Below are 27,079 nucleotides of genomic sequence, written 5' to 3'. Positions count from 1 at the left end.
TAGGTTTGCCGGGGGATGGAGACCTAAGCCCTGAGGTAAGTGGGGAAGTGAGAAACCGGGAGGAAACACAAGGAGCAGGGTGCAACAGGGGAGGCCTCCTGATTCACTCTGAGAAAGCAGGGCAATTGGCTAGTTATCTTAGGTGCCTGTACACGAACACAAGAAGCCTGGGAAACAAGCAGGAAGAATTTGAAATTCTGGCACAGTCAAGGAACTATGATATTTTTGGAATAACAGAGACTTGGTGGGGTAACTCAAATGACTGCAGCACTGTCATGGATGGGTATAAACTGTTCAGGAAGGACAGGCAGGGGGAAAAAGGTGGACGAGTTGCACTGTATGTAAGAGAGCGGTATGATTGCTCAGAGCTCCAGTATGAAACTGGAGAAAAGCCTGTTGAGAGTCTTTTTGGATTAAGTTTAGAGGCAAGAGCAACAAGGGTGATGTCGTGGTGGGCATCTGCTGTAGACCACCAGACCTGGAGGATAAGGTAGACAAGGCTTTCTTCAGATAACTAACAGAAGTTTCCAGATCACAGTCCCTGGTTCTCATGGGGGACTTCAATCACCCTGATATCTGCTGGGAGAGCAATACAGCAGTACACAGACAGTCCAGGAAGTTTTTGGAGAGAGTTGGGGGACAACTTCCTGGTGCAAGTGCTGGAGGAACCAACTAGGTGCCGTGGTCCTCTTGACCTGCTGCTCACAAACAGGAAAGAATTGATAGAAGTTGAAATGGGTGGGAACCTGGACAGCAGTGACCATGAGATGGTTGAGTTCAGGATCCTGACAAAAGGAAGAAAGGAGAGCAGCAGAATACGGACGCTGGACTTCAGAAAAGCAAACTTTGACTCCCTCAGGGAACTGATGGGCAGGATCCCCTGGGAGAATAACATGAGGGGGAAAGGAGTCCAGGAGAGTTGGCTGTATTTTAAAGAATCCTTATTGAGGTTACAGGGACAAACCATCCCGATGTGTAGAAAGAATAGTAAATATGGCAGGCGACCAGCTTGGCTTCACAGTGAAATCCTTGCTGATCTTAAACACAAAAAAGACGCTTACAAGAAGTGGAAGATTGGACAAATGACCAGGGAAGAGTATAAAAATATTGCTCGGGCATTCAGGAGTGAAATCAGGAAGGCCAAATCACACCTGGAGTTGCAGCTAGCAAGAGATGTTAAGAGTAACAAAAAGGGTTTCTTCAGGTTTGTTAGCAACAAGAAGAAAGTCAAGGAAAGTGTGGGCCCCTTACTGAATTAGGGAGGCAACCTAGTGACAGAGGATGTGGAAAAAGCTAATGTACTCAATGCTTTTTTTGCCTCTGTCTTCACAGACAGGGTCAGCTCCCAGATTGCTTGACTGGGCAGCACAGCATGGGGAGAAGGTGAGCAGCCCTCAGTGGTGAAAGAACAGGTTAAGGACTATTTAGAAAAAGCTGGACATGCACAAGTCCATGAGGCCAGATGCAATGGGTGCTGAGGGAGTTGGCTGATGTGATTGCAGAGCCATTGGTCATTATCTTTGAAAACTCCTGGCGATCGGGGAGGTCTCGGATGATTGGAAAAAGGCAAATATAGTGCCCATCTTTAAAAAAGGGAAGAAGGGGAATCTGGGAACTAGACTGGTCAGCCTCATCTCAGTCCCTGGAAAAATCAAAATGGACTCCTGAGGACCTGCTCCATGAAGCACTTGGAGAGGAAGATGATGAGGAACAGTCAACATGGATTCACCAAGGGCAAGTCATGCCTGACCAACCTGATTGCCTTCTATGATGACATAACTGGCTCTGTGGATATGGGGAAAGTGGTGGATGTGATATCTCTTGACTTTAGCAAAGCTTTTGATACGGTCTCCCACAGTATTCTTGCCAGCAAGTTGAAAAAGTATGGATAGGATGAATGGACTGTAAGGCGGACAGAAAGCTGGCTAGATTGTCGGGCTTGATGGGTAGCGATCAACGGCTCGATGTCTAGTTGGCAGCTGGTATCAAGCGGAGTGCCTCAGGGGTTTTATTCAACATCTTCATTAATGATCTGGATGATTGGTTGGATTGCGGCTTCAACAAGCTCACAGATGACACTAAGCTTGGGGGAGAGGTAGATACGCTGGAGGGTAGGGATAGGGTCCAGAGTGACCTAGGAAGATTGGGCCAAAAGAAACTTCTTCCCTTCCAACCCTGATATTCTCTACGATTCTTTGATAATATCCTGTATCAAGACCACATATGAAATAGCTTTGGCTACACCCCGTCCGTCATTGCGAGCTCATCCTACAAGAGCGAAAGCAATGTCAATAGCATTCCTCAGAGACATCTCAATGGTGGGCATTTGCAAGGCTGGTACGTTGTCCTCTGTCCGTCCATTACGTCATAACGCATCTTCCAGGGCAGATGCACATGTCGGTGGGGTGGTTCTGCAGTCCTTGGTTAGTTGGACTCCGAACCCCGCCTCCTGGTTGGGGGGTGGTACTAGTCAGTCACTTAAGTGGAATACATGACTGCATCCACTTGAAGCAGAAGAAGAAACAACAGCTATTTGTTGAAACTGTGGTTCTGAGACATGATGCAAATGTGTATTCCACAACCACCCTCCATCCACTCTGCATCAGAGAATAGTCTGGGGGGTAGGTGCAAAGGAACTGAGGGGGGTCAGGGCGCCACCACCTCATGTAGCCAGGGGAGGGGCTATGGTTACAAGGCGTGAGTGCTGCCCCTCCATGGGTACTGCTAGGCAAAATTCTTCAGCTTCAATGCACTGGGCATGCACACACCAAAGTGGAATACCTGTCTGCATTGCATCTCAAAGAACCAGTTACAGTAATTGTTTGACTTGTGGCACCTTAGAGACTAACCAATTTATTTGAGCATAAGCTTTCGTGAGCTACAGCTCACTTCATCGGATGCATACTGTGGAAAGTACAGAAGATCTTTTTATACACACAAACCATGAAAAAAACCATTTTTTCATGGTTTGTGTGTATAAAAAGATCTTCTGTACTTTCCACAGTATGCATCCGATGAAGTGAGCTGTAGCTCACGAAAGCTTATGTTCAAATAAATTGGTTAGTCTCTAAGGTGCCACAAGTACTCCTTTTCTTTTTGCGAATACAGACTGACACGGCTGCTACTCTGAAACCAGTAATTGTTTTCTTTCACTCTCTGTGTCCATTACCACCTTGAGTCTATTTACAGTCTCACTTTCCCTTACTTCTGAGTGCACAGAATAATCTCTTCTGCCTCCTGAGTCAGGCACACTATCTCAGACAGCTTGCACGCTCCTGCTCCCTTCTGAGGCTGCTTTAGTTCAGAATTTCGGTGTCCGGTTTTTGCATTTGTGGCTTTCAGCAAACTCTAGCCCAGGGCCTCACTCCCTTACAATGCTGACTTTAGCATTTGCCTTGTGTGTGTGCGGACAGTCCCCAACGATTGCAGAGACTTACCGTTTACAGTGGCAAAATCCATATTTTGTGCATCTGCTGAAGCATCATCTTTCGGACTGACATGTCTGTGAGCTGTAAAGTGAGAGTGCTCTGTAAGTGTCACAGCTGCAGGCCTAGCAAAGAGTTCTGAGTTCTGCCTGTGCTGATAGTTGTGCTATTGGAATTGCCTTTCTTAGGATTAAACCCTCTTGTTGAAAGAATCTTTCATGCAATGTTTTGTGCATATGTAACCCACTAGTTAGTTACAGGTCCTGCTGTGTGTCTTGGCTACAGAGAGTGAGAGCCTGTAACAGCCCCAGTGAGGGAGCTCTAGCTCAAACTGTAGCAGCTCATGCTTTTAGCTCTGGAGCTTCAGTCCCTGGTGGGTTGGCCAAGATGATGGCCATCGCATACACCCTTCTGCGTGAGTTGATTTCTAGTCATGTCTGATTCAGATGTACCAAAATCGCAAGACTTGGTTAATATCCTTAGCATGTTTACATGAGTCATTGGATTGACTAGCCTTCTGCATTCTCCCTGAATTTGCAACATTCAGATATTATAATGTTATGTAGAGTAAAATATGCTTTTGCCTGTTCAGATGTACCTCTTTTGGATAGTAAATTAGCTTACAATCCCTTGTATGGGGGTTCCATGTTCCACGGTTTAGACCCTGTACACAGCCCAGTTTTAAGGGCCACCTTTGTCTCTTTCTCCCAGGCACCCCTAATTCTGGATGGGAAGAACCACCCATAGCCTGTGTTCTTGTTAGTCAAGTTCAGACAAACCTGAAGATCTCCTCTGTTCTCGCCTCATAAATATAGTGAGGTGCATATTCCCATGGCTGGGCTCTGATTGACACCTTGTCACTTTATTTCTAGACTCTGTACCAGTTACCCTCAGAAGCTGCTAGTTCCTGTCTGGATCACTGACAAGGAGCTGGAGAATGTGGCTTCCTTCAGGTCTTGGAAAAGGATTCCTGTAGTTGTGTACAGGTAAAAAAGAATCGACAATAGCTGCCCTGTTGCTCATAGTCCATTGTACACAATATCATGAACCCAACCCATGGTGCTAGCTGAGGAATTAGAGAGGATGAGTGTGATGCCCATGTTCCAGTGAGCAATCATGGCAACTCCCTGGGGAGGGCAGCAAGCTGAACTCTGCACGTGCCTGGTTTAACTCGGTATTACTGAAGCACTTATAAATCAGATTGTGTGTACCACCTTGCTCCTCATTGGTGCTGTTAGAGCTTGAAGGCAATTTGAGATCCCTATAGAAGCCTACATAGGTGAAGCACCAGTGCTACTGGCTCATATAGCTGTCATAAGTCTGTTATGCAGAAATAGTGCCGTTCTGGGGTGTGCAGCTACACGCTATACTTACGGATACTATATAGAGGGTCAGTGTGGTGCTCCCTGCCTGAAAGTGTGAAGCTGGCCTGGGCCCTGCATCTCTCTTCTCACACACACACACACACCCTCCCCCCCCCTCCCCCAGTAGAAGTCAAACTACGCCTGTGCCTGAGGGTCCTCTCACCCAGCAGCCAAAGCCCGGAGCCCCGGCACCCTGCAGAGCTTCCTGCATTGAAGAAAAGCAGCACCATACAGCTGAGCACACCTATGCTACCTTGGTGCATGTTTTATTTGAAAAATGGTATGTGACCCGAAGACTGTTCTAGCCATACACCCGCACCAGAGAAGAGAGCTAAGGCAGGGATATGACCTGAACTTTTGCCTTTTTTGACTGAGTGTTCATCTGTGCAACCTTGCCATTGTTCTAACAGTTTTTGTGTAGAATTCTGTGCCTCCCCTTAGTTGCTGGTAATTTACAGCCCATAGTTGTGACTCTTTGCAGGTTTGTATCAAGGTTTGAAAATGAGATGCTTGTTATGCATTTTCCCAGCCCTTAACGTTTCTTTAATGTGTCTAACTGAGGATCTCCTGACCAGGGTTTACATTGTTGATACAAATGGCCATCATAGCTTAACCTTATCTTTGAAAACTCGTAGCGAACGGGGGAAGTCCCAGATGACTGGAAAAAGGCTAATGTAGTGCCAATCTTTAAAAAAGGGAAGAAGGAGGATCCTGGGAACTACAGGCCAGTCAGCCTCACCTCAGTCCCCGGAAAAATCATGGAGCAGGTCCTCAAGGAATCAATCCTGAAGCACTTACACGAGAGTAAAGTGATCAGGAACAGTCAGCATGGATTCACCAAGGGAAGGTCATGCCTGACTAATCTAATCGCCTTCTATGATGAGATTACTGATTCTGTGGATGAAGGGAAAGCAGTGGATGTATTGTTTCTTGACTTTAGCAAAGCTTTTGACATGGTCTCCCACAGTATTCTTGTCAGCAAGTTAAAGAAGTATGGGCTGGATGAATGCACTATAAGGTGGATAGAAAGTTGGCTAGATTGTCGGGCCCAACGGGTAGTGATCAATGGCTCCATGTCTAGTTGGCAGCCGGTGTCAAGTGGAGTGCCCCAGGGGTCGGTCCTGGGGCCGGTTTTGTTCAATATCTTCATAAATGATCTGGAGGATGGTGTGGATTGCACTCTCAGCAAATTTGCAGATGATACTAAACTGGGAGGAGTGGTAGATACGCTGGAGGGCAGAGATAGGATACAGAGGGCCCTAGACAAATTGGAGGATTGGGCCAAAAGAAACCTGATGAGGTTCAATAAGGATAAGTGCAGGGTCCTGCACTTAGGACGGAAGAACCCAATGCACAGCTACAGACTAGGGACCGAATGGCTAGGCAGCAGTTCTGCGGAAAAGGACCTAGGGGTTACAGTGGACGAGAAGCTGGATATGAGTCAGCAGTGTGCCCTTGTTGCCAAGAAGGCCAATGGCATTTTGGGATGTATAAGTAGGGGCATAGCGAGCAGATCGAGGGACGTGATCGTTCCCCTCTATTCGACATTGGTGAGGCCTCATCTGGAGTACTGTGTCCAGTTTTGGGCTCCACACTACAAGAAGGATGTGGATAAATTGGAGTGAGTCCAGCGAAGGGCAACAAAAATGATTAGGGGTCTGGAACACATGACTTATGAGGAGAGGCTGAGGGAACTGCGACTGTTTAGTCTGCGGAAGAGAAGAATGAGGGGGGATTTGATAGCTGCTTTCAACTACCTGAGAGGTGGTTCCAGAGAGGATGGTTCTAGACTATTCTCAGTGGTAGAAGAGGACAGGACAAGGAGTAATGGTCTCAAGTTGCAGTGGGGGAGGTTTAGGTTGGATATTAGGAAAAACTTTTTCACTAGGAGGGTGGTGAAACACTGGAATGCGTTACCTAGGGAGGTGGTAGAATCTCCTTCCTTGGAAGTTTTTAAGGTCAGGCTTGACAAAGCCTTGGCTGGGATGATTTGATTGGGGATTGGTCCTGCTTTGAGCAGGGGGGTTGGACTAGATGACCTCCTGAGGTCCCTTCCAACCCTGATACTCTATGATTCTGTGATTCTATGAACCTCCGCTGTGCCTCCTGTGTTTGGTACAGAGCCATTTGATGCAGGCTTATGGATCTTATTCATGCTCATCTCCCTTGGGAGAGAGATGTCTCAGAATCATTCTGTGGCAGTCTGCTTTGGCACCAATTGAACCAGCTCTGGCCTCAATCACATCAGTGCTGATAGCTGCAGCTCCAGCAGCCTATTGGACTTGGCACCAAGACCCTACATATACTGGAGAGTACCCCCAAATCCCATGTTCTCAGCACTGACATGAGATCTGTCCCATTCCTCACTAGTAGGGCCCTGGTGACTACCAAGCTTCACTGTCTGGAGCAGTACCCAGTGTAGCTGAAGCTTACTGAGATTTGGGCATATCTTCGGTTGGTGCTGAGAGCAGGTGTTTCTCCCTCCACTTACCCCATTTGTGTGCACACAGGTTTTTCGCTGTTCGTTGCCATGTGATCAGGTTCTCTTTGTGAACATTCTTTACCTCTGTTGCCTTGGACAGTAGCCAAGGTGTAATATCTGTAGGTGCTGGCTTCATTTTCTAGGGCACTAGTGTCTGACTTTTGTCTCCTGAAGGCCAAGCCTATTATTTCAGAAAGGTCAAAGGATCCCAATCAGTAGTTCAGGGCAGATTCTCTGCTCTGTTCTGCTCCCTTCACACCAAAGGGAGTGAAACAACCCCCAAGTCCCCTGCTGGAATTCCCCTGGAGGCAGTGGGGGGGAATCCCTGGTAGGCATGAAGTCAGAGTATTTGGCCCCTATGCCTTTTTCCTACAGCTTCTTGCACAGAAGTCTGTGGTGGCATTCACAAAAGTTGCATTCCCTGTGGTGATCTTACTGGCCAAACATTTGGCCATGTCTGCACTACCAATGTGTGTCAACAAAAGTGATGTCGACACCCAAAAGTCGACATAATAAAAATCGCAGTTTCGTGTTCACACTTGCTCCCTCTGTTGCCAGGTCACATCCACAGTGGGGGCACCATCATCGACAGTGTGAGCAATGCACTGTGGGTATGTATCCCACAGTCCTTCTGTCACTAGGTGTTGTGGGACGATGGAGCGGATCACGGCTCATCTTGGGACAGTGCTAAATGTCCCGTGATGCATTGCTTTTGTCCCAGCAATCCATGGGCTTTCTTTCGTGTCATTTTTTCAATGGCCCTTGTTTGCTGTGCACCCCGGCATCTTTGTGAGAAGGGATGGATCCCACACTGCTCTCCTGTGCTCTGTTAACTCTCATGAGGACATTACAGATGGCAGTGCAGTTAATCGTGAAGTTCCTAATGGAAGAAGACTCGCAGTTGCCCGACGTTCTGCGTGATATGGATAGGAACAACTTCAGATTGTTTTTAGCATTCACAGAACAGGTGCATAGGGTAGACCGTCGCCTTTGGGTTCAGGAAACAAACACTGAATGGTGGGATCATATCGTCATGCAGGTGTGGGATGTAGCAGTGGCTACAGAACTTTCGGATGCAGAAAGCCCCTTCCTGGAACTGTGTGCAGAGCTCGCCCCAGACCTGCAGTACAAGGACACCAGAATGAAAGCTGCCCTCTCGGTAGAGAAGCGCATGGCAATCGCTGAGTGGAAGCTGGCAACTCCAGACTGCTACGGGTCGGTGGCAAATCAATTTGGAGTGGGGAAGTCAACTGCGTTAATGCAAGTGTGCAGGGCAATATATCACATCCTGCTACAAAGGACCGTGACTCTGGGAAATGTGCGTGAAATAGTTGACGGCTTTGCAGAAATGGGTTTCCCTAACTGTGGAGGGGCAATAGATGGCACACACATTCCAATTTTGGCACCAGACCACCTTGCAATGGAGTACATCAATAGGAAGGGGAACTTCTCCCTGGTGCTGTAGGTGCTTGTGGATCATCGTGGGCATTTCACTGACATCATTGCATGGTGGTCTGGGAGGGTGCATGATGCAGGCATCTTCAGGAACACCAGCCTGTACATAAAGCTGCAAGCGGGGACTTCCTTTCCTAACCAGAAGATTACAGTGGGGGGTGTTGAAATGCCCATAGTGATCCTGGGGGACCCTGCATACCTCTTTATAGCCGTGGCTCATGAAACCTTACACGGGACACCTGGACAGCAATAAGGAGCCATTCAACAACAGCCTAGGTAGGTGCCAGATGAAGTTGAATATGCCTTTGGCAGATTAAAGGCGCGCTGGTGATGCCTTTATGGCAGGTTGGACCTCACTGAGGATAATATTCCTATGGTCATAGCTGCATGCTATATGTTGCATAATCTCGGTGGAGCTAAGGGTGAAAGGTTTTCTCGGGCAGAGTGCTGAGGCAGACTGCTTGGCCACTGATTTTGAGCACCTAGATACCAGGGCTGTCAGAGGAGCCCACAGGGGGTCTCTTCGAATCAGGGAGGCTTTGAGGCACCACGTTGACAATGACCACCAGTAACATATATCTCTCTCTGAGTTGCTTCAATGTTGCATGACATGTAGTTTTCCTAAGGGGCAATGGTGACATTTGGGGCCTTAAATTCCTGTAATAAAGTGATTAAAATGCCTGTGCATGTATTGGCAGTGCCTGCAATCTCTCCTTGTAGGAAAAAAAGATGATTTATCAGTATAAAAGTTTTGCTTTTATTGCACAAGAAACAGCACATGCAAACACAGAGATGCTTGGCAGGGAAGGGCAGACTCTCACAGCTGTGTTAGGTTCAGCTATCATTGTGAAAGTTGTCCAAGGGGGTGGAGTAAAGGGGAAACCAAGAAGCCCCAGAAGGTGGAAAGGAATGTGCGGGTGGAGTTGGGGGGGCCATGGAAAAGAGTTCTGAATGAGATGCAGGGGAGGTCGAGCACTGATCTGCTCAGTCTGCAGCATTATTAAGGACTTCAGCGTCTGCGTTTGCTCCTCCATTACTTTAAGCATCTATTCAGTAGTGTCCTTAACAAACTCCTAGTTCTCTTTTCTGTCCTGCTGTTCGGGCACTCCTTTTGTTCCCTTTTTTCTACATTGGAGCACTGCAGGACCTTCCGAAACATGTCGTCTTTGCTGCATCTTGGGCGCTTTCTTATCTGGTGGAGACACTCGGACGGGATGCGTGGGGTGTTCATGAAGGCCATCTCTGGTGAAGCACAGGGGACAATGCACAGAAGCGGGATTGTTAAATTCACGCACAGCATTGAAACATTTCTATTAAACACACCTTTTGCAACATTGCCATCACTTTCTCACTGACCCTAGCCAGGCACACATCTCTGCAAACACCCAAAGCATGGTGAGTGTTGGCTGGTGGAGTGGGGGAGCTCCACATGGAGAAAAGAGCATACACTCTTTGCAAGGGTCGTGGTGCAGCATTCTAGAGAACAAACTCTAAAATTCTCTCTCACTTTTCCATAGGCGTGGGTAAATCTAGTAGACATCTCACTGCTAAAGGTAAGGAGGGGAATGAGGGTACATCTACCCCATGCTTGTGGCTTCCACCCTGCTCCCTGTGCTGCTCGCTGATGTGCCACTTTGGTCCCTGCACAAGTGATTGCGTAATGGCACGGGAAAGTTTCCTACAATGGGGGAAGGAACAGAGCTGCTCTGCCATGGAACCTTCGGCAGAGGATTGTCGAGTACCTCCGGGAAATTCCCGAATTTGGAGGATTCCCGTGCGATCTTGATGTGCATCAACACCCTGTTCCACTGTACTGATTAGCTACACAGGGAAATGTCCAGCTCACAGACGACACAAAGCCAGCCTCCCATGTTTCTATGCCCTGAACCCACCTCTGCACCACACAAACCACAGCCACTTACCATGAGTCTCACCTCCTGCTTCTTGCTCCCCAGAGAGCGACTGCTGAGATTGGCTAGACACCTCTGGAGTGGAGAACAGTTCCTGGCTATCTGCCCCATCGAGCGACCCCGCTGGGAGCTGCACATCCTCATCTAACTCCATCTCTTCATCAATAAGTTCGTCCTCTGGGTTAGGTCCTCTTTCTGCCACCGTCGTTCCCTCCGAAGTGTCCACGGGGTTCTTGGCAGAGGAGGTGGGGTCGCCACCGCGGATAGCATCCAGCTCCTTATAGAACCGGCAGGAGTTAGGTGAAGCACTTGAGCGACTGTTTGCCTCCCTCGCCTTATGGTACCCCTGCCTTGGCTCCTCTATCTTCTCTCTGCACTGCAGTGTGTCCCGATCATAGCCCTTTTCGCACAAGCCTCGAGAAATGTGTCCGTAGGTATCCCAATTCCTATGGCTCAAGCGCGGCTGAGACTGCACAGCCTCCTCTCCCCATATACTGATCAGATGCAACAGCTCCGCAGTGGTCCAAGTGGGAGAGCGTTTGCTGCGATGACCCACCATGGTCACCTGGAAGATGCAAAGAGACCTCTCCATGTGGAACCAGCAGGAAATGGAATTTCAAAAATTCCCGGGGCTTCTAAGGGGGAGGGGAAGATGGCTTTTTCCCCTGGCTGCAGGGCAGTGGAGTTCAAACTGCTGACCAGAGCGGTCAGGATGGGCATTGTGGGACACCTCCTGGAGGCCAATTAAAGCGATGAAATGAAGTGTAGTGTCTACACTGGCAGTTTGTCGAGGAAAAAGTTGTCAGTCTCTCATTGGGGTGGATGTATTTAGTCACCAAAACTGGGCATTTTTCCTGACAAAAGTCACGTCGCAGTGTGTACGCTTTCACTGTTTGGTCGACAAAAGGCAGTTTTTGGTGACAAAACTTGGTAGTGTAGACAAGGCCTTAGAGTGGGAGGCAGCTGCAGTTTTGCATATTTTGATGTGCATCAACACCCTGTTCCACTGTGCTGATTAGCTACACAGGGAAACGTCCAGCTCACAGACAACACACAGCCAGCCTCCCACGTTTCTATGCCCTGAACCCACTTCTGCACCACACAAGCCCTAGCCACTTACCAAGAGTCTCACCTCCTGCTTCTTGCTCTCCGGAGAGCAACTGCTGAGACTGGCTAGACACCTCAGGAGCGGAGAACAGTTCCTGGCTGCCTGCCCCATCGAGCGACCCCGCTGGGAGCTGCACATCCTCATCTAACTCCACCTCTGAGTTAAGTCCTCTTTCCGCCGCCTCCATTCCCTCCAAAGTATCCATGGAGCTCTTGGCAATGGGTCGCACCAAAGATAGCATCCAGCTCCTTACAGAACCAGCAGGTCTTAGATGAAGCACTAGAGCGACCGTTTGCCGTCGCCTTATGGTACCCTGCCTCAGCTCCTTTATCTTCGCTCTGCACTGCACCATGTGCCAATCACAGTCCTTTTCGCACAAGCCTCGAGAAATGTGTCCGTAGGTATCCCAGTTCCTATGCTCAAGCACATCTGGGACTGCACAGCCTCCTCTCCCCATATACTGAGCAGATCCAACAGCTCTGCAGAGGTCAAGGCAGGAGAGCATTTGCTGCAATAACCCACCATGGTCACCTGGGAAGATGCGATGAGACCTCTCCACACTGAGCAAACAGGAAATGGAATTTCAAAAATTCCCAGGGCTTCTAACGGGGAGGGGCGGATGGTTGTTTACCTGACTGCAGAGCAGTGGAGTGCAAACCACTGACCAGAGCAGTCAGGGTGGGCATTGTGGGACAATTGGAGGCCAATTAAAGCGATGACATTAAGCATGGTGTCTACACTTGCACTTTAACAAATGTAGAGGGGAAAAAAGACATCAATCTCTCGTGTGGGTGAGTGTATTTTGTCGCCAAAACCAGGCATTCTGCCCAACAGAAGTCGCCTCGCAGTGTGTACGCACTCACTGTTTGGGTCGAAAAATGGCAGTTTTGGCGACAAAACTTGGTAGTGTAGACAAGGCCTTTGAGTGAACTCCAGGGCCTTAGGCCATCTGGCTGCCAAGTTCGCACCCCATTATACCTATTAGCTATTTGCTGTGTGCTTCATGGAAGCTGTGCTCCTCTTTGTCGTCAGAGGTCGGAGTTGAGGAAGTCAGGGCCATCATACTTCCTTTTGTAGGCATGATCTCGGTGCACATAATGCGTGAGTTGAGACATTGGCCCCTCACAATGAATCTGCTTTGAACAACGCTGGGTCCTCAAAGCAGGATGCTTGCCTCTGAGGAGGGGAACCTCGTCTTTTGCTGGCACGCTGTGTGGTGTGTCTGCAATGGGATCGCAAGTGAAACTCTCCTCTTCCTCAGACACCAGCCCAACGGAGCTGCAATCGCACGCTGCAGCCAGCCGGAAATCAGCTGGTGGGGCTGGCGCAACGCTGATGACGAGTATCTTGTCACCTCCATCGCCAAGGCCTGTGCCTTGAACCCTGGAGCAAAGACAGCCGGTGGAACTCCCCACAACAGCACCAGCGAAGGCACTGAGGCCTGCGACACAGACTTTGGTAAGATGGGTCTCTCCCTTCTGCTTGCTTCCCAAATTGGTCTGGGTAAGGCTCTCCAGAGCTGGGTCCACCCCAGGGATGCACTCAAATGCTTGGCAGCTGTTTCCTGGTGGCTGGGGAAGTTGGTGTTGTGGGGTGAGATTTAAATGACACCCAGATTAGCTGTTTAGGCCCTTTCAGGCCCTGACTGCACTATGCTGGGCAGGGCTTTAAACATGTGTTTTGTCAGTGTCTGGCTGCACTGGCCTAGCACCACCTGTGAAAGGCCAAGGCCCAGATGGGAGGAGTTTTCTGGATGTGGGGAAGTTCAGTCTGTCCTGTGTCTGCAGATTCCTCGCTGACGGCATGTTCGAGTGTGGAGAATGCAGGATCTCCTCAGAAGCTGCTGATCCTGGATGCCAGATCCTACACTGCGGCTGTAGCCAACAGGGCAAAGGGAGGGGGCTGTGAATGTGAAGGTATAAAACTGCACACAGGCTGCTTAATAGCCGGTCTCATGGCATCTCCCTGCTTGGACTCTTTCTTGTTGGACCCCTTGAACACACAGTTTGGACTGGGGCTGTCTTTGTGTAGTGTTTCCAGTACACAGGTCTCTCTGGGGAGCAGTGGCAAGATTCGTGCTGCCCCTTCTTCTTGCTAATGTTGAGGGCCAGCTCCTTGATTACTGCGAGGCTGCCTGCTTCACTTTGCTAGGACAGGCTGCCCACCTGCTGCACATATAGCTCCCAGGGATCAGGAGTGCAGTTTGGGAGTGAGGGGCAGCAGCTTCTGTTCTGTGGGCTGGATCAGAGCACCTACAGTGAGATGCTCTGATTGCAGCAGATCCCATCCAACCTTTTCTGTCTGTTGTGTTTAGAGTATTACCCCAACTGCGAGGTAGTGTTCATGGGCATGGCCAATATCCACTCCATCAGGAACAGCTTCCAGTACCTGCGTGCTGTCTGCAGCCAGATGCCAGATCCCAGCAAGTAAGTGCCAGCTTGCTCTAATGCCACTCTCCCTGCCTTTTTGTCTTCCTCACCCTCTGGAAATTCTCATCTCCTCATTCCCACCCAATCCCCTGAGCCAGGTTGCCAGCTCAGGAATCAGAGAGGTTTTCTCCTGGGCGTGTTTACAGAGCTTGAGCATTGTGTTTCCTGTGATCAGTATTTACTATTGGGACATTGTTTCCCTGTACTTGGGGATACCGTGAACACACCACTCTCCTGTGGGCTTCAGAAGAGACCTTGTGGCTTCTGTGTCCAGGAAAAGTAGGATTTGGGGGCTGGATTCTGTTCTTCTTCCTGAGTTGGCTGGTTCCCCTCTGTGGGAGCTGGTGGGGGAAAGGCAGCAGCATTTACTGAGGGCTCCAAAGAGTCTTGGGATAGACGTGTCATCTAGCAGAGATCTAACAAGCCATTTTCTTTCCTTTTACGTGCACTCTAGCTGGCTTTCAGCCCTGGAGAGCACCAAGTGGCTGCAGCACCTCTCAGTCATGTTGAAGACAGCAGTTCTGGTCTCAAATGCAGTTGACCGAGAGGGGCGCCCAGTGCTGGTTCACTGCTCGGATGGCTGGGACAGAACCCCGCAGATTGTAGCGCTGGCAAAGATTCTTCTGGACCCCTATTACAGGACCATGGAGGTACCATACAGTAGTGCTGCTCTGTTAGTTCAGCTTCTGTTAAGAAGTTGCTTGTGCCTGGATGAGCCTCAGACAGAAGTAGAAAAAAGAATGTGGAGTGGAATTGTATTTCACAGTAAAGCTGCTTTGCAAAATGTCACAATGCAGGGTAACTGTACCCTGTATATATTCCCCCTCTGTGATCCTTCAAGGAGACTCACGCTAGGGACCCGGCTCCTCAGCAGTCACCTCTCTTGGGCAGAGACTTTGGTCTGTCTCCCTCCTGACTGAGATTGTCCAGGTTGCTCAGTTCCCTGCATAAGCTGTGATATCTCTAGAAAGCCATGCCTTCTAAAAGGACAGCTTCTGCACTTCGCTTTTTTTCTAGAGTCTATGACCAATGTAATGGGTTGCAGTTATAAGTTACTATGCAGCTCTTTATAAGTAAGCATATTTATTCTTAGTGAAAGCATTACAGGAAAAAATATATGTAAAACAATAAGAGAAACTACATGCATGCCAAAAAACTTACCAGAGGTCACCCCAACTCCAACCTGGGCTCTGGTAGGTTGCAGTCCTTCAAAACCCACAACTGGATTTTCATCATGGTTACCAGTTCTTATCTGTCTCAGATTCAGACCCACCATGAATAGTTCAGTCTTTCCTTTATATAGCTTGGACCTTTGATCTTGGCCTCTTATAACAATTGATCAGCAGACAATGGCTCACTCTTCGGGGCATAGCTTCAAAAGGCTGGGTTTTTGCATAATCAGAGGTGGGGAATTTGCATTCAGTCCCTGCTAGATATTTCCCAGGAAAACCACTCACCACTTTTTGTTCCAAAAGTCCATTCTTGTCTGGCACATTGTTAAACAAAGTCCTTTGAACCCCCAGGTCTCACATCTGTCACATCTCCCCACCTTCCTTCTCCTCCTGAGAAGTTGCTGGTCCATAATAATACATAGACCACTCATTTAAGGCAGTGGATCCCAAAGATATTTTAATTTAATTCCGGAAGGTCTCCCAGTGATATTGTAGGAAATTGCCATATCTGTCTCACAACATTTTCAAGCACTGCTGTGCTGGGGAGGGGTTTTCCCGCATATTCTTCAGGGATCTGTATGCCACTGAATTGTGATGCATCAGGCTCTCATGAGCCTCTGCCTCAGGAATGACCACTTGTGTTCAGGGCTTACAGCTTTCCCACTGTAGTCTCTGCATGGCACCCAAAGGGATTTGTTATGTGGATGTAGTAGCCACTGATTCATATTTGAATTATAGGTTCTGAAAGTCTCAGTTCAGTGCTATGGAAAAGGCCTTGTCCTTGCATGAAGCCAGAGTAACACCAGCTTTCATTATGCGTTGCTTCTAACCCTAGCACAAGTGCAAGCTTCTCTCTAGCCCTCCAAGAAGCTCACTGGAGCTGCCTTGCCCTGCTTGGGTACCTGGCGCTGCAGTTAACATTCTTCTTTTTTTAACAGGGGTTTCAGGTGCTAATTGAATCAGACTGGCTGGATTTTGGTCACAAATTTGGTGATCGCTGTGGGCACCATGAGAATGTGGAAGATCAGAATGAGCAGTGTCCTGTGTTTCTTCAGTGGCTAGATTCTGTTCACCAGCTGCTCAAGCAGTTCCCCTGCCTGTTTGAATTTAACGAAGCTTTCCTGGTAAGAGCTGCGCAAGCAAATGCGTCTTTATTTCTTGCTAAACATGAGCTAGGGCAGAAGGACAGCTGAGCGTTTCAGAGCAGTTGTATTTGAGGAAAAGCAAAGTGGACTTGGGTAAAAGTAAAAGATGTTTTATTATGGATTGGGTTTTCTAATGATGTGGCTGAGGGAGAAGGCGAGTGAAGATGCATATAATTCAGCCAGTGAGGCTGGAGTGGGGAGCACTCATATTTGGCCTCATTCAAAGCTTTTGTATCAGTACAAATTCTTTCCTATTTAGTTTGATTATGGTAACTGCAGTGTTAATGCTGTCAGTTGATGTCGCTATTTGCTTACATGCACTGTCCAATCTAGTTCAGTTTTTACTTATTTCCCAATGCTAAAGGAACTTTACATGGTGCCTGTGCTCTTATTCACACACTTAGATCTCTGTCACTGGGAATTTTAACCCTCTAATGCATTCCAGACTGTTAAACACCTCATCATATTTTTAAATGTTTTCCATCCTGTTACATATTTGATCATCTGTATTTGCAGACTTCTCTTCGACCCAAATACATACACACCTTCCTATTTCAAACTTTGGTTGGTATCTGTGCTATAGACAGAATAGAATAGAATAGTTCAGTTTTGTGTGGGCTCATTTTCTGCCTTCTATATGAAAAGAGCTTCATTTTTTTTATTGTAATGGATGGTTACTCTGTATGTATTTTCTGTGAATAAGTTGCACACAATTCCCAACATCAGTTTTAAAAGTAATGTTTTGTTCATTGATTTCCAGTGTCCCACATCGTGTTGAAGAATAGCGGCAAACTTAATAAAAGACCCAACAAAGTGCTCTCTTGACATTTTGTCCTCTAGCTATGAATTAATGCATGTAGTTTGCTTTTTTGTTTGTATTTTGTGCTAAAAGTGACATACTTTTGAAAAATGGTTGATTTGATTGCACGACATTGTCCCCCTTATGCTTGGACACCCTTCGGTTGTGTTCAGTTTCCACCATGTTAAAAACAAATCTGGTCTCTGTACTTGATTGACACTTGTACTGATGCTTCTTTTTAAGTAGATTCATTTCAGTTCTTCACAGCTTGTTAACACTTTCATTTGGGCAGCACAGCTTTAACTAGCCCTGCAAATGTCTGCTGTCCCATGCAAAGTCAAGTCTGCTTCTTGCAATATCCTTACTTTAACCTTGTCATCAGTTACTTCATAAAGTGGTCTCTAGTTAGTCCATCTGTTAATTGTTCAAATTGATGAGACTGAATTACATAGGTCTGAAAGTGCTAGTTTCTTGTGAAGAATGTGCCTTTTCCCAGTGACATTCTGACCTGAATCACAGTATACTTAACACTGCTGAATGATTTTGTCTAGCAGTTTGCAGTCCTCCTCATGTTCCCACTGGGATGTACTGTAGATCTCCAGGGCCTCTGTGCCTGCCACGTGGAGCAGAGAGAAGGATCTCCTACTCCCCAGTTTCTCTGTAATCCCACTTGTTTCCAAGAGAACTTGGAAGCACTGCAGCTGCCTCCTCCAATTCTCTGCCAGATTCCCTTCCAGACTGAGGGATTCAGGTGGCTTCATTTGTTCCATTTATGCCAAAGACTTAATTTATTTCTGACACCAGATAATAAGGGTCTGAGGCACAGGGAATACTAGGAAAAAACTAAATGTTGTTGTTTTCTGGCCAGTCACATGACATAGGTCAGGGTTTTAAAAGGTTGACCTCCTGTTATATGGCAGGATCAGTAGCCATCTCCAACCCCCATCTCAACGCTCTCTTTGACACTTCCGGGGGTACCCAGAGCTGCGAGGCACCTCACTACTACCTGCCTTTTCTGTGAGGAAGCCTTGTCTGTGCCTGCTGTGGGTTAGCTTCCAACTCTGCCGCTGTGGGCAACACAAGCACTGCTCTCTACGCCTACATAGCCCCCACTGTCATTCTACAGGTCAGCAATTGTTGCTTTCCAACTCTCAAGCCCTCCAAATGTCTCCTGGGAGTGTCCAGGCCCTGGTCCACTGGACACTCTCAGTATTTCCAGATTTGCTGCTTTGAAAGAAACAGTGTACCCCAGTTTACCAGTTCCACCTCTGATCACCACTCTGCTTAACATACAGCACTTAGATATGTTTATAGTGAAATCAAGTATAAGTTTATTTAACAAAGCCCAGAGATTCAAGTAGTAGCAAGTACAAGTATTGGAAACAAATGGTTTCATATAAAATAAAATCATAACATACATTCTAGAACCTAGACTTAATTAAGAAGATACCGTCATGTCTTGCAGAATGTTGCTCAACCAAAATCCTTGCAGCTTAACAGCCAGGCTGGTTATGACCCTCCTTTCATGAGACATGCACGCTGTCAGTTTGCCTCTTTGGTGAAGACTTCAATGTGTTTCTTAGCTCTCCAAGATATCCCACATCAATTCTGTGTTTGTATTAATAAACTGGACACCTCCGGCTGTTTGTTTATTCCTGAAGATTTCCTCTCTTGTAGATTTTGCAATCTCTCAGTGTGCACTTGGCTCAGTATGCAAATAGGCATATATTGCGAGGCATGCAATGCACAAATGGCCAGACAGGGAGATAAGTGTCAGTTATTTCCTGCCTGAAGGAACATTTCCGAGGTATGGCACCTCCTGATGACCTGCCTTAACTCCAAGACCTTAAAAACATGATTTTTAATATAGTACATAACTCCTTTAAATATTATCCACACATACATTTTGCAATGGTTATAACAACCAGTAGGTTGCTGGCTCTCAGTAGAGATCTCATATGCCCCTCTTTGATGAACTATTATGCAAATATCCAACCTGGGGATTCCTGTAAAACCCTATGCATCCCCTGTAGCCTCTGCCAGTTGACATCAAGGGATCCTTGGGTAAAACTCTCCCACAGAATGGAAGGAGAGCTGTGGCAGGGGGCTGGAGTGTGTGCTTTGGGGTGAGCTGTTTTAGGTGGGGTGGGATTTGTGTTACGTGGGTGTGAGGGAGAGTTGCTTTCCAAGGGCCCTGGCAATTGCTCTTTTCTGTTGGCGGTGCAGGTGAAGCTGGTGCAGCACACATACTCCTGCCTGTATGGGACCTTCCTGGGCAACAATCCATATGAGCGAGAGATGCACAACATTTACAAACGCACCTGCTCAGTGTGGTCCCTCCTAAGAGCTGGCAACAAGAACTTCCACAATCTCCTCTACATGCCTGGCACCGAGCAGGTGAGTGGCAGCCCACAACCCAGCTGTATGGGCTTGTGGCTAGCAGCCAAAACTCTCTGGGAAGGGTAATTGGGTTGGCGGGAAGGGAGGCTGGTTTGCCTTGGATGGGGAGGGGTTTCCCTTTTGTCCTGTCCCTCAGTATAATTCCTCCTGCAGGTGCTGCACCCAGTGTGCCACGTGCGAGCGCTACATCTTTGGACAGCAGTGTACCTTCCAGCATCATCCCCCTGTCCTCTAGGGGAGGAGGGTATGGACCGCTACCTGCCCCCAGGATCCCAAAGCCAGGAGTTCAGTGGCAGATCTCTGGATAGGTAGGGAGAAAGGAGTACCAATTTGGGTTCCCTTTCCCTGGGTTTCTTTCCTGCTCACTTGCTCTCTCCCCTCTAGCTGACATTACACACGCACATCTGCCATGAGATGCACCAGCACCATTGGCCTGAAAAGACAGGGCTGAAGTGTCCTGAACATGCCTGTCACCCTCTCTAGAGGGTAGCCTTGGGACAGCTGGAAGAGAGAGTACACAGCTCCCCGCCATACTAGGAGCACCATATGGGGAGATTTCATGGAGCTGCCCTGAGGCCACCTTCTAGTGGTGCGAGCAGCAACGTGTCCTAGGGAGCAATAGAAGTGAGGCCTAGGGGGAGGGAGACCAGTGCCCAGATGTGGTGCCGGCTGCACTGGGAGTGTCTATTTCTCGCCCTAGGAAGCAGTGTGTGAAAGATGAAGTTTGTGTGACTCTTGCCCATGCCTCTCCCAACTAGCTGACTTGTGCATTCTCAGCCTAACGCTGATACTGCCTTCACCTTCACACACAGGGAGTTCACCACAGTGCCCTGGGCACTTCCATCTCCTCCTGGTCAGTGGAGAGTAACACCTTGGGGGATCCAAAGGGAAGCTCCTCCGGCTGCCTGGTGCTACGTAGACCCCACCCCTACCTCCACCCCCAGCCCAGCCTGATGAGGAATCTAGAGATTAGTGGAGGTTCTTGTTGGCTGGTTAGGCCTCTGAGGTGATGTCCCAGCTGTGAAGTGAGTAAACCAAGAAATGGCTGGCGAGGAACCCAGAATCAGTACCCCTTTTAACTTGTTGGCTGTAAGTCTAAATTCCAAGGTGATGTAATGATGCAACCCTATTAACTATGCTCTCTTGTCGCACCTTGAAGCATCCTACCGCTATTCAGAGACCTAGCCCTATGTGCTGGGCAGTTCCCTTCCCCTCCCGCAAGGGCCCCTGTGGCACAGAGCAGCAGGTACTGGGATTTTTGTAGTAAAAGTTCCTTCTCCAGAGATTCAGGCTGTGTTTCTTGGTTCCAGGTTACCAAAGACAAGATCTATGGATGACTTGCTTTCCGCCGGTGACTCCAGCAGCCCACTGACCCGTACTTCTAGTGATCCCAATCTGAACAGCCACTGTCAGGAGGTCAGGATGGGCTTGGAGCCCAGACATGCCAGCACAGAGGGCACCGAGCTGCACCCTGAGGAAGGCAGCGTGGTGCCAGTGGAGCAGGAGAAAACTCACCCCCTGCAAACCAGCCACAACGTCAGCAGCCACACTGATCACCAAGCGCACTACAAGCTGAGTAGTGGCTGGGTGCCTCCACCAGCAAGCATCATCTTTCCAGAGACAGAAATGGGTCACAGGGTGAATCTGGAGGGTGTAGATGGTATTGGCCCCGCTCCAAACCATCCTGGACAGGAGAACGTCTGCAGGACTTGTGTCAGAACTGTGGAGCAGCTTGAAACATGTCCCTATAATCCTCCAAAAGCAACTAGCCTGGAATCTGATGGAAACTGGAATCTTGTGAAACCCCCCAAGCAAGACACCCTAAATCCTGCAGTGGGCATTCCCAGCCAGGACACCCCTGCACCAAGTGTCTCTCCTCAGAACAACCCAGGCCCCATACCAGGCATCCCTCATCAACATAAAGACACTGGCAAAAGTGGGAGCAGCAGGAGCGGGCACTGTGAGGAAATGGTCCAGGTGGGGATGGTGCCACCGGAGCTGTGGCAAAGGCCCGTTTTCCAGAGCCAGACCAGCGAGTTCTCCCTCCTGGGTTCCAACTGGGACAGTTTCCAGGGGATGGTGACGTCGCTTCCCGGTGGGGAGGCAGTAACCAGGCGGCTACTTTCCTATGGGTGCTGTAAGAAGAGGTTGAGCAGCAAACAGTTGTGGGTGCCAGGGCTCTACCTCAGTAGCCAGTGGCCTCCAAGAGAAGGTGTGAAACAACCAGTATGCGCTGGCCATCCCAGTGCACATTGTGCAGGCCCTGAAGGGAAGCCTAGCCAGCCATGGCTACCCTGCCACCTGAAGCAGGTGTCTGGCTGCAAGCATGTGCCACCAAGCTGCCCTTCCCCTCTGCCTCCTCTCTACCTGGATGATGACGGGCTCCCCTTCCCCACGGATGTGATTCAGCACAGGCTGCGGCAGATCGAAGCCAGCTACAAGCAGGAAGTTGAGCAGCTGCGCAGGCAGGTGCGAGAGCTCCAGCTAAGGCTGGATACACGTCACTGCTACACCCCCCCAGCTGAGCCACAGGTGGACTATGAAGATGACTTTGTAAGTAGTGGCCTATAAAGTGCCATCTCCCACAGTGTCTGACCCAACCATGAACCGTGACATCCTGCCCTTCATGTCCCTGCTCTCCCCTGACTCCAGGGGGAGCATGTGATGCCAGGCTCACATGTTCTCTTATCCCTCACTTCCTGTTGGTGCAGGGGTAATGCTCATTAGGATAATGATGCTCATTAGGATAATGATTCATTCCTCCCCTCCCCTGCTCCTCTCCCCCACCCAGGGGTTCTAGGTTCTCCTAGCCTGTGCTTCCCAGGAGGCAACAGAGTTCCTTCTCTCATCTAGACACCGCCTCCTCCTGGCCTTCACTCTCCTAGTACCCAAAGATTCCTTCATCCAATCTTCCTTTATTTCCCTGCCCTTTGCTTCCTGAGCTGGGGAGCGACAGTGCCACTTGCTCCTTCAGGAGCCATTCTGAGTGGGGTGGGAGGGGATACTACGCTTTGAGACTGTGCTGGAAGGAGCTGATGACCTTTGTGACTTTGGCTTTCTCTCTGCAGACTTGTCTAAAGGAATCGGACAGCAGTGACACTGAGGACTTCTACTCTGATCACAGTGAGGACTGCCTGTCTGAAGCAAGCTGGGAGCCTGTTGATAAGAAGGAGACTGAGGTACATCCGTGTACAGCTACATATGTAGCAAGGTGGGCTTTGTCTGTCTGAAGGTGATAGATGCTACAAGGCAGGATGGGATCTAGGCTCAGAGCAGCCGTTCCTGTTGTGCAAGGTGGTGACATATGGTAGGATTGGCTCTGTGCTTTCTTTGCGAGGTAGGCTGTCTCAGGATGGGTTGCAGGCTTTCCTGGGAGCAGTTCCATGTCCTTTGGTGCTAGGTGAGGTGCGGGCTCACTAGGCTGTGCCTCCATGCCTTGCTTTGCAGACCAACCACATGGTTCAGTGTTTTATGGCCCAGTATCACACTGTAACCCACGCTCCAGTCTCAATGATATTGTTTAGCAAGTCTGTTACAGGCTCCTGGGGTGAGGTGCTAATGAAGACTGTTATTTTCCCCAGGTCACACGTTGGGTTCCAGACCATATGGCCTCACACTGCTTTAACTGTGATTGTGAATTCTGGATAGCCAAGCGGAGGCACCACTGCAGGTAAAACTCAGCCACCTCTTGCATATCTCCATTGTTCTTTTCCATCTCCTCCCCAACCAACCAAGTCTCTGTTCTTCCTTTTCTGTCTCCTTAGGCCCCCCAGCACAGGATCACTGATCCTCCCTTTCTCTATCCAGCCACCCTTGCACACACTCCCTCTGGAGTCCCTGACCCTCTGTCTTTTTTATTGCTGTTGTTCTGGGGTCTCTGACCCTCCCTCTGGCCGTGTCAACGTTAGAAATGCAGATGATGTTTAAAAACATGTCAGCTAACATCTCAACTCCCACGTAGTTGAACATCAGTGCAGACAGGACTGAACGCCTTCAAGAACACGCTGGTTGTGTTTGGCCCTAGACTCCCCCAGCCTAGACAAGGCCGCCTCCTTTATGGAGTTGTCACTGTGTCACTGCTCTCTGTTTTTATTACCCCTTAACAGGAATTGTGGGAATGTGTTCTGTGCTGGCTGCTGCCATCTGAAGCTGCCCATTCCTGATCAGCAGCTCTACGACCCAGTCCTTGTCTGCAACTCATGTTACGATCACATCCAGGTGTCTCGTGCTAGGGAGCTCATGAGCCAACACCTGAAGAAACCCATCGCCACAGCTTCCAGCTGAATGCCAGACAGGGACGCTGTCCATGCCAAGCCTTTTTGCTCACAGATTTGAAGGACAGCTCTGCCTGCACTGGAATTGTGAAGGTCTTTGGTGCAGCATTCGAACACCAAACTCAAATGCAGTGTCTTCAGCAATCTTCCTTGATCCCATATCCGTCTGAAGCAGAGGAATTGAGATAAGACAATACAGTGGGCCCATCTTGGTACCAGTGTACTTATATGCTGGTCTGACGACCTAGGGCTAAATAGGAGACTACAATCTCTTTCTCCTATGGATTGGAAAGTGATGCTTTCACAGAGACTGCCTGTACAAGTACCCACAAAGCAATAGAAAGGTATGTTTAGAATCAAGCTCTTCTTTCCACCCTTCGAAAGGCAGTTTGCATTGTACAAGAATGAAGAGGGTGGATTCTGAATGGTACCTCTGTCCTCTGTGTCCCTTCAGAAAGGCTCAGCCTAGAGGTTCCACTGCTTCTCTTTCCATGGAGTTTGATATGCAGGCTGGCTTTGTGGATGAGGGGTCTGACCTTATTAGCAATCCCTGGGTTAGCCTTCTCTTGGATGCGGAAAAGGAATTCCTTCTCTCTGAAGACAAGATGGGGCTTCTCTGCGAGGCCAAGCAGATCTCTGCCAATGTCCAGGTCCTGCAGAGAGTGGTGAATGTACTAGACTAGACTATCCGCCTGCAGTACTGTGTGGGGAGAGGGGAGAATGGTTTGTTCTCTTCTTGCTCTGCCTGTCTACTTCTAGTTTCTCGCAGTGTCACAGCCCGGTGCTAGCACAGGAATGGCCCTGATTCTGCCCTGGGATGGAAACGTAACTCGTGTTCCTGTGCTGCTGCTCCTCCCCTTCGCTGCCTCCATCTCCTCCTTTTCCTGTTGCTCTTTATCCTGAGAACTGGGCACCTTGAGGGTCGGCCGCAGGGTGTCGTTTGACCTCCTGGAACGTGCTGTCTGCTGTGCGTGAAGGTTTCAGTCCAAATGCTGCTATATATATTTCTGTGCACTTAATGTAACCCGAAGAAGGGAGAATGAAGCAGAGATACCAAATTGGGGGTAGGGAGAAAGCCGGCCAACAGAGACTCTACAGTCTGTTTTTTTCACTCTAATGTGGCACTTAACCAGAAGATACAGTGATGGGCATGACGTCCAGCATCTGCCCCTACTACATGACAGAAACAGTCTCTGGTTCATTCCAACACCACTTAAAAGTTCCTCTTGGACTTGACTTCCTTTCCTGTCTGCTGTACAGAAGCCATAACTTCTAGAGTCACCCATTTTGAAATCTGTAGTTATTGCCTCTCTGTTGCTTCCATATGCTACACACCAAGCATCCCAGCTCATTTTAAGGAGCGCTCACTAGGGTACAAGCTTAGGAAGACGTGAGTTACAAGATTAAGCTGCTGCTCTTTTCTTGGATCCTTGTGAGCCGTGTTTGATACTTGGTTCCTGAGAAATCTGGAGAGCTGGTGGGTGCAAAGGAAAGAGTGTGGAACCATGGGCATTTTTTATAGCTGGGTAAATTTTTTTTTCTCCAAATAAATAAATAGACCACAGATACCCTACTTAAGACTCCACATTGGGAGGGTGGGGGGATATGAGTCCTCCCTATCTAGTAAATAACCAGACAAACACTAGGCTATTCAAACCATATTCTGACCTCCCAGTTCTATTTGCAAAACCCAGTGGTTTTCAAATTTCAGTGGAAGGAGTAAAAAAAACAAATTCATTTCCTGCACTTTTACATTTCAGCCTCCCTGGTTTCCAATAGTGAAAACAAAGCTAGCATCATCTTAAGAGACGGTATCTGCTCAGACTGTTTTGCTGTTCCATACTGGGAGCAAACAACAAGGGGGAGAGACAGAGATGTCATACTTCTGATTCTCCCCTGCCTTGTACCTTGCATTATTTCCCCATGGAGGAGAGTGGGTGTAAGGCACTGATCCCCTGGTGAGGGTACAATTCCGATTTGGCCTCACTTTCCACAAGTGGAAGTGACTGCAAGCAATAAGGCAGCAGAGAGTCAGGGCCCATGTTCCTGGACATTTGGATTCAGACATGGTTAATCTAAACTGCTTTCAGCTCTTGCGGGTGTCAATATGCTGGCCAAAACCTCCAAGTCAGTTCAGTAGCGTTGTGACGAACAATGTGCTGTAAGACTCAATACATTTGAAATAAAATCTCTATATTAGTGCCGCTGTGTTTGGCCCCGTTCTTTAGTCTGGATTCTGCTGTTTTTTCATTTTAGATAAAAATCTCCCGAGCCAGCTGCGGTAGGGCAAAAAGTCAAACTAAAGCCATGCTCTTGCACTTCCACCAAGCCACACTGCCTCTCTCCTGTCAGACCCACTAAGATCCTGTCTTTCTGCCCCCAGGAGTGCATAGGCGCTCTCTCCTGTGTATCCCCTTAATGGCTGGGTGAGGAGATTCCCTTCCGTCCCAGTGCTAGTATGGAGAGTTCACCTGCTCCTGACCAGCATGCTCGCTACACTTCTGCCTGGAAGCGAGTCCCATTAGCTTATCTCTCCCCACCTCCCCCAGGCAGGGGTGGTTCCACTGGCTCCCACATAGCCAGATCAGTACCTGGATCTTCCCTTAGCCTGATACCCAGTGTATTGGGCAGATCAGAAAGAACTGCATTCAGTGCTCCACTTGCCTGTGACTCGTGAGTCACTGAGTGAGCAAGGTGGCAACCCAGTGCACTTCCCTCAAACACCTGGGAGTCAGCAGTGCTCCTCTATGGCAGAGTCACAGTTGTTAAGGCAAGAAGGGATTGTTTTGATAATCTAGTCTGACCTCCTGTATAACACAAGTGAGAGAATGTCACCCAGCAATTCCTGCATCAAACCCTTTACTTCTGGTTGCGAAGGAACAGTAATCCACACCGTGTAGAGTCAAGCACAGGAGTTTATTACGCACAGCACTGGCGGAGTGTCACTTTGCTTATTAGGCTCAGAGACACTGCAGAACAATTAATTACAATAGATTTGGTGCTCACTGGGTGGAGAGAAGCGACGGGGATTCTTTCCCAAGCCCCTGGATAGGTTCTAGCAGCAAGACAAGATAAGCACAATAAGCCAGTGGCCTAAAAGATTACATAATGGTTCT

General features: G+C 48.7%; 1 protein-coding gene across 4 annotated transcripts in view; it reads left to right on the top strand.

Annotated features, from left to right (window-relative positions):
• The window catches only part of MTMR4 (myotubularin related protein 4), a 137,499-nt gene extending 111,400 nt beyond the window's left edge, over positions 1-26,099 (top strand). For all 4 annotated transcript variants that reach the window (XM_074974817.1, XM_074974819.1, XM_074974818.1 and 1 more), the window contains 12 exons: positions 4,298-4,411; positions 13,006-13,202; positions 13,532-13,660; positions 14,059-14,170; positions 14,628-14,823; positions 16,284-16,469; positions 19,516-19,686; positions 19,843-19,997; positions 21,000-22,242; positions 22,758-22,868; positions 23,271-23,359; positions 23,796-26,099. In XM_074974817.1, the coding sequence (XP_074830918.1) occupies positions 4,298-4,411; positions 13,006-13,202; positions 13,532-13,660; positions 14,059-14,170; positions 14,628-14,823; positions 16,284-16,469; positions 19,516-19,686; positions 19,843-19,997; positions 21,000-22,242; positions 22,758-22,868; positions 23,271-23,359; positions 23,796-23,973 (2,881 nt within the window). In that variant the 3' untranslated portion in view covers positions 23,974-26,099. The remainder of the gene's footprint in view (positions 1-4,297; positions 4,412-13,005; positions 13,203-13,531; positions 13,661-14,058; positions 14,171-14,627; positions 14,824-16,283; positions 16,470-19,515; positions 19,687-19,842; positions 19,998-20,999; positions 22,243-22,757; positions 22,869-23,270; positions 23,360-23,795) is intronic.
• The last annotated feature ends 980 nt before the right edge of the window (positions 26,100-27,079 follow it).

Source organism: Natator depressus, chromosome 17 (genome assembly GCF_965152275.1).
Source record: "Natator depressus isolate rNatDep1 chromosome 17, rNatDep2.hap1, whole genome shotgun sequence".
NCBI classification, from domain to species: domain Eukaryota; kingdom Metazoa; phylum Chordata; order Testudines; family Cheloniidae; genus Natator; species Natator depressus.
This window is presented reverse-complemented; position numbering and strand designations above follow the sequence as displayed.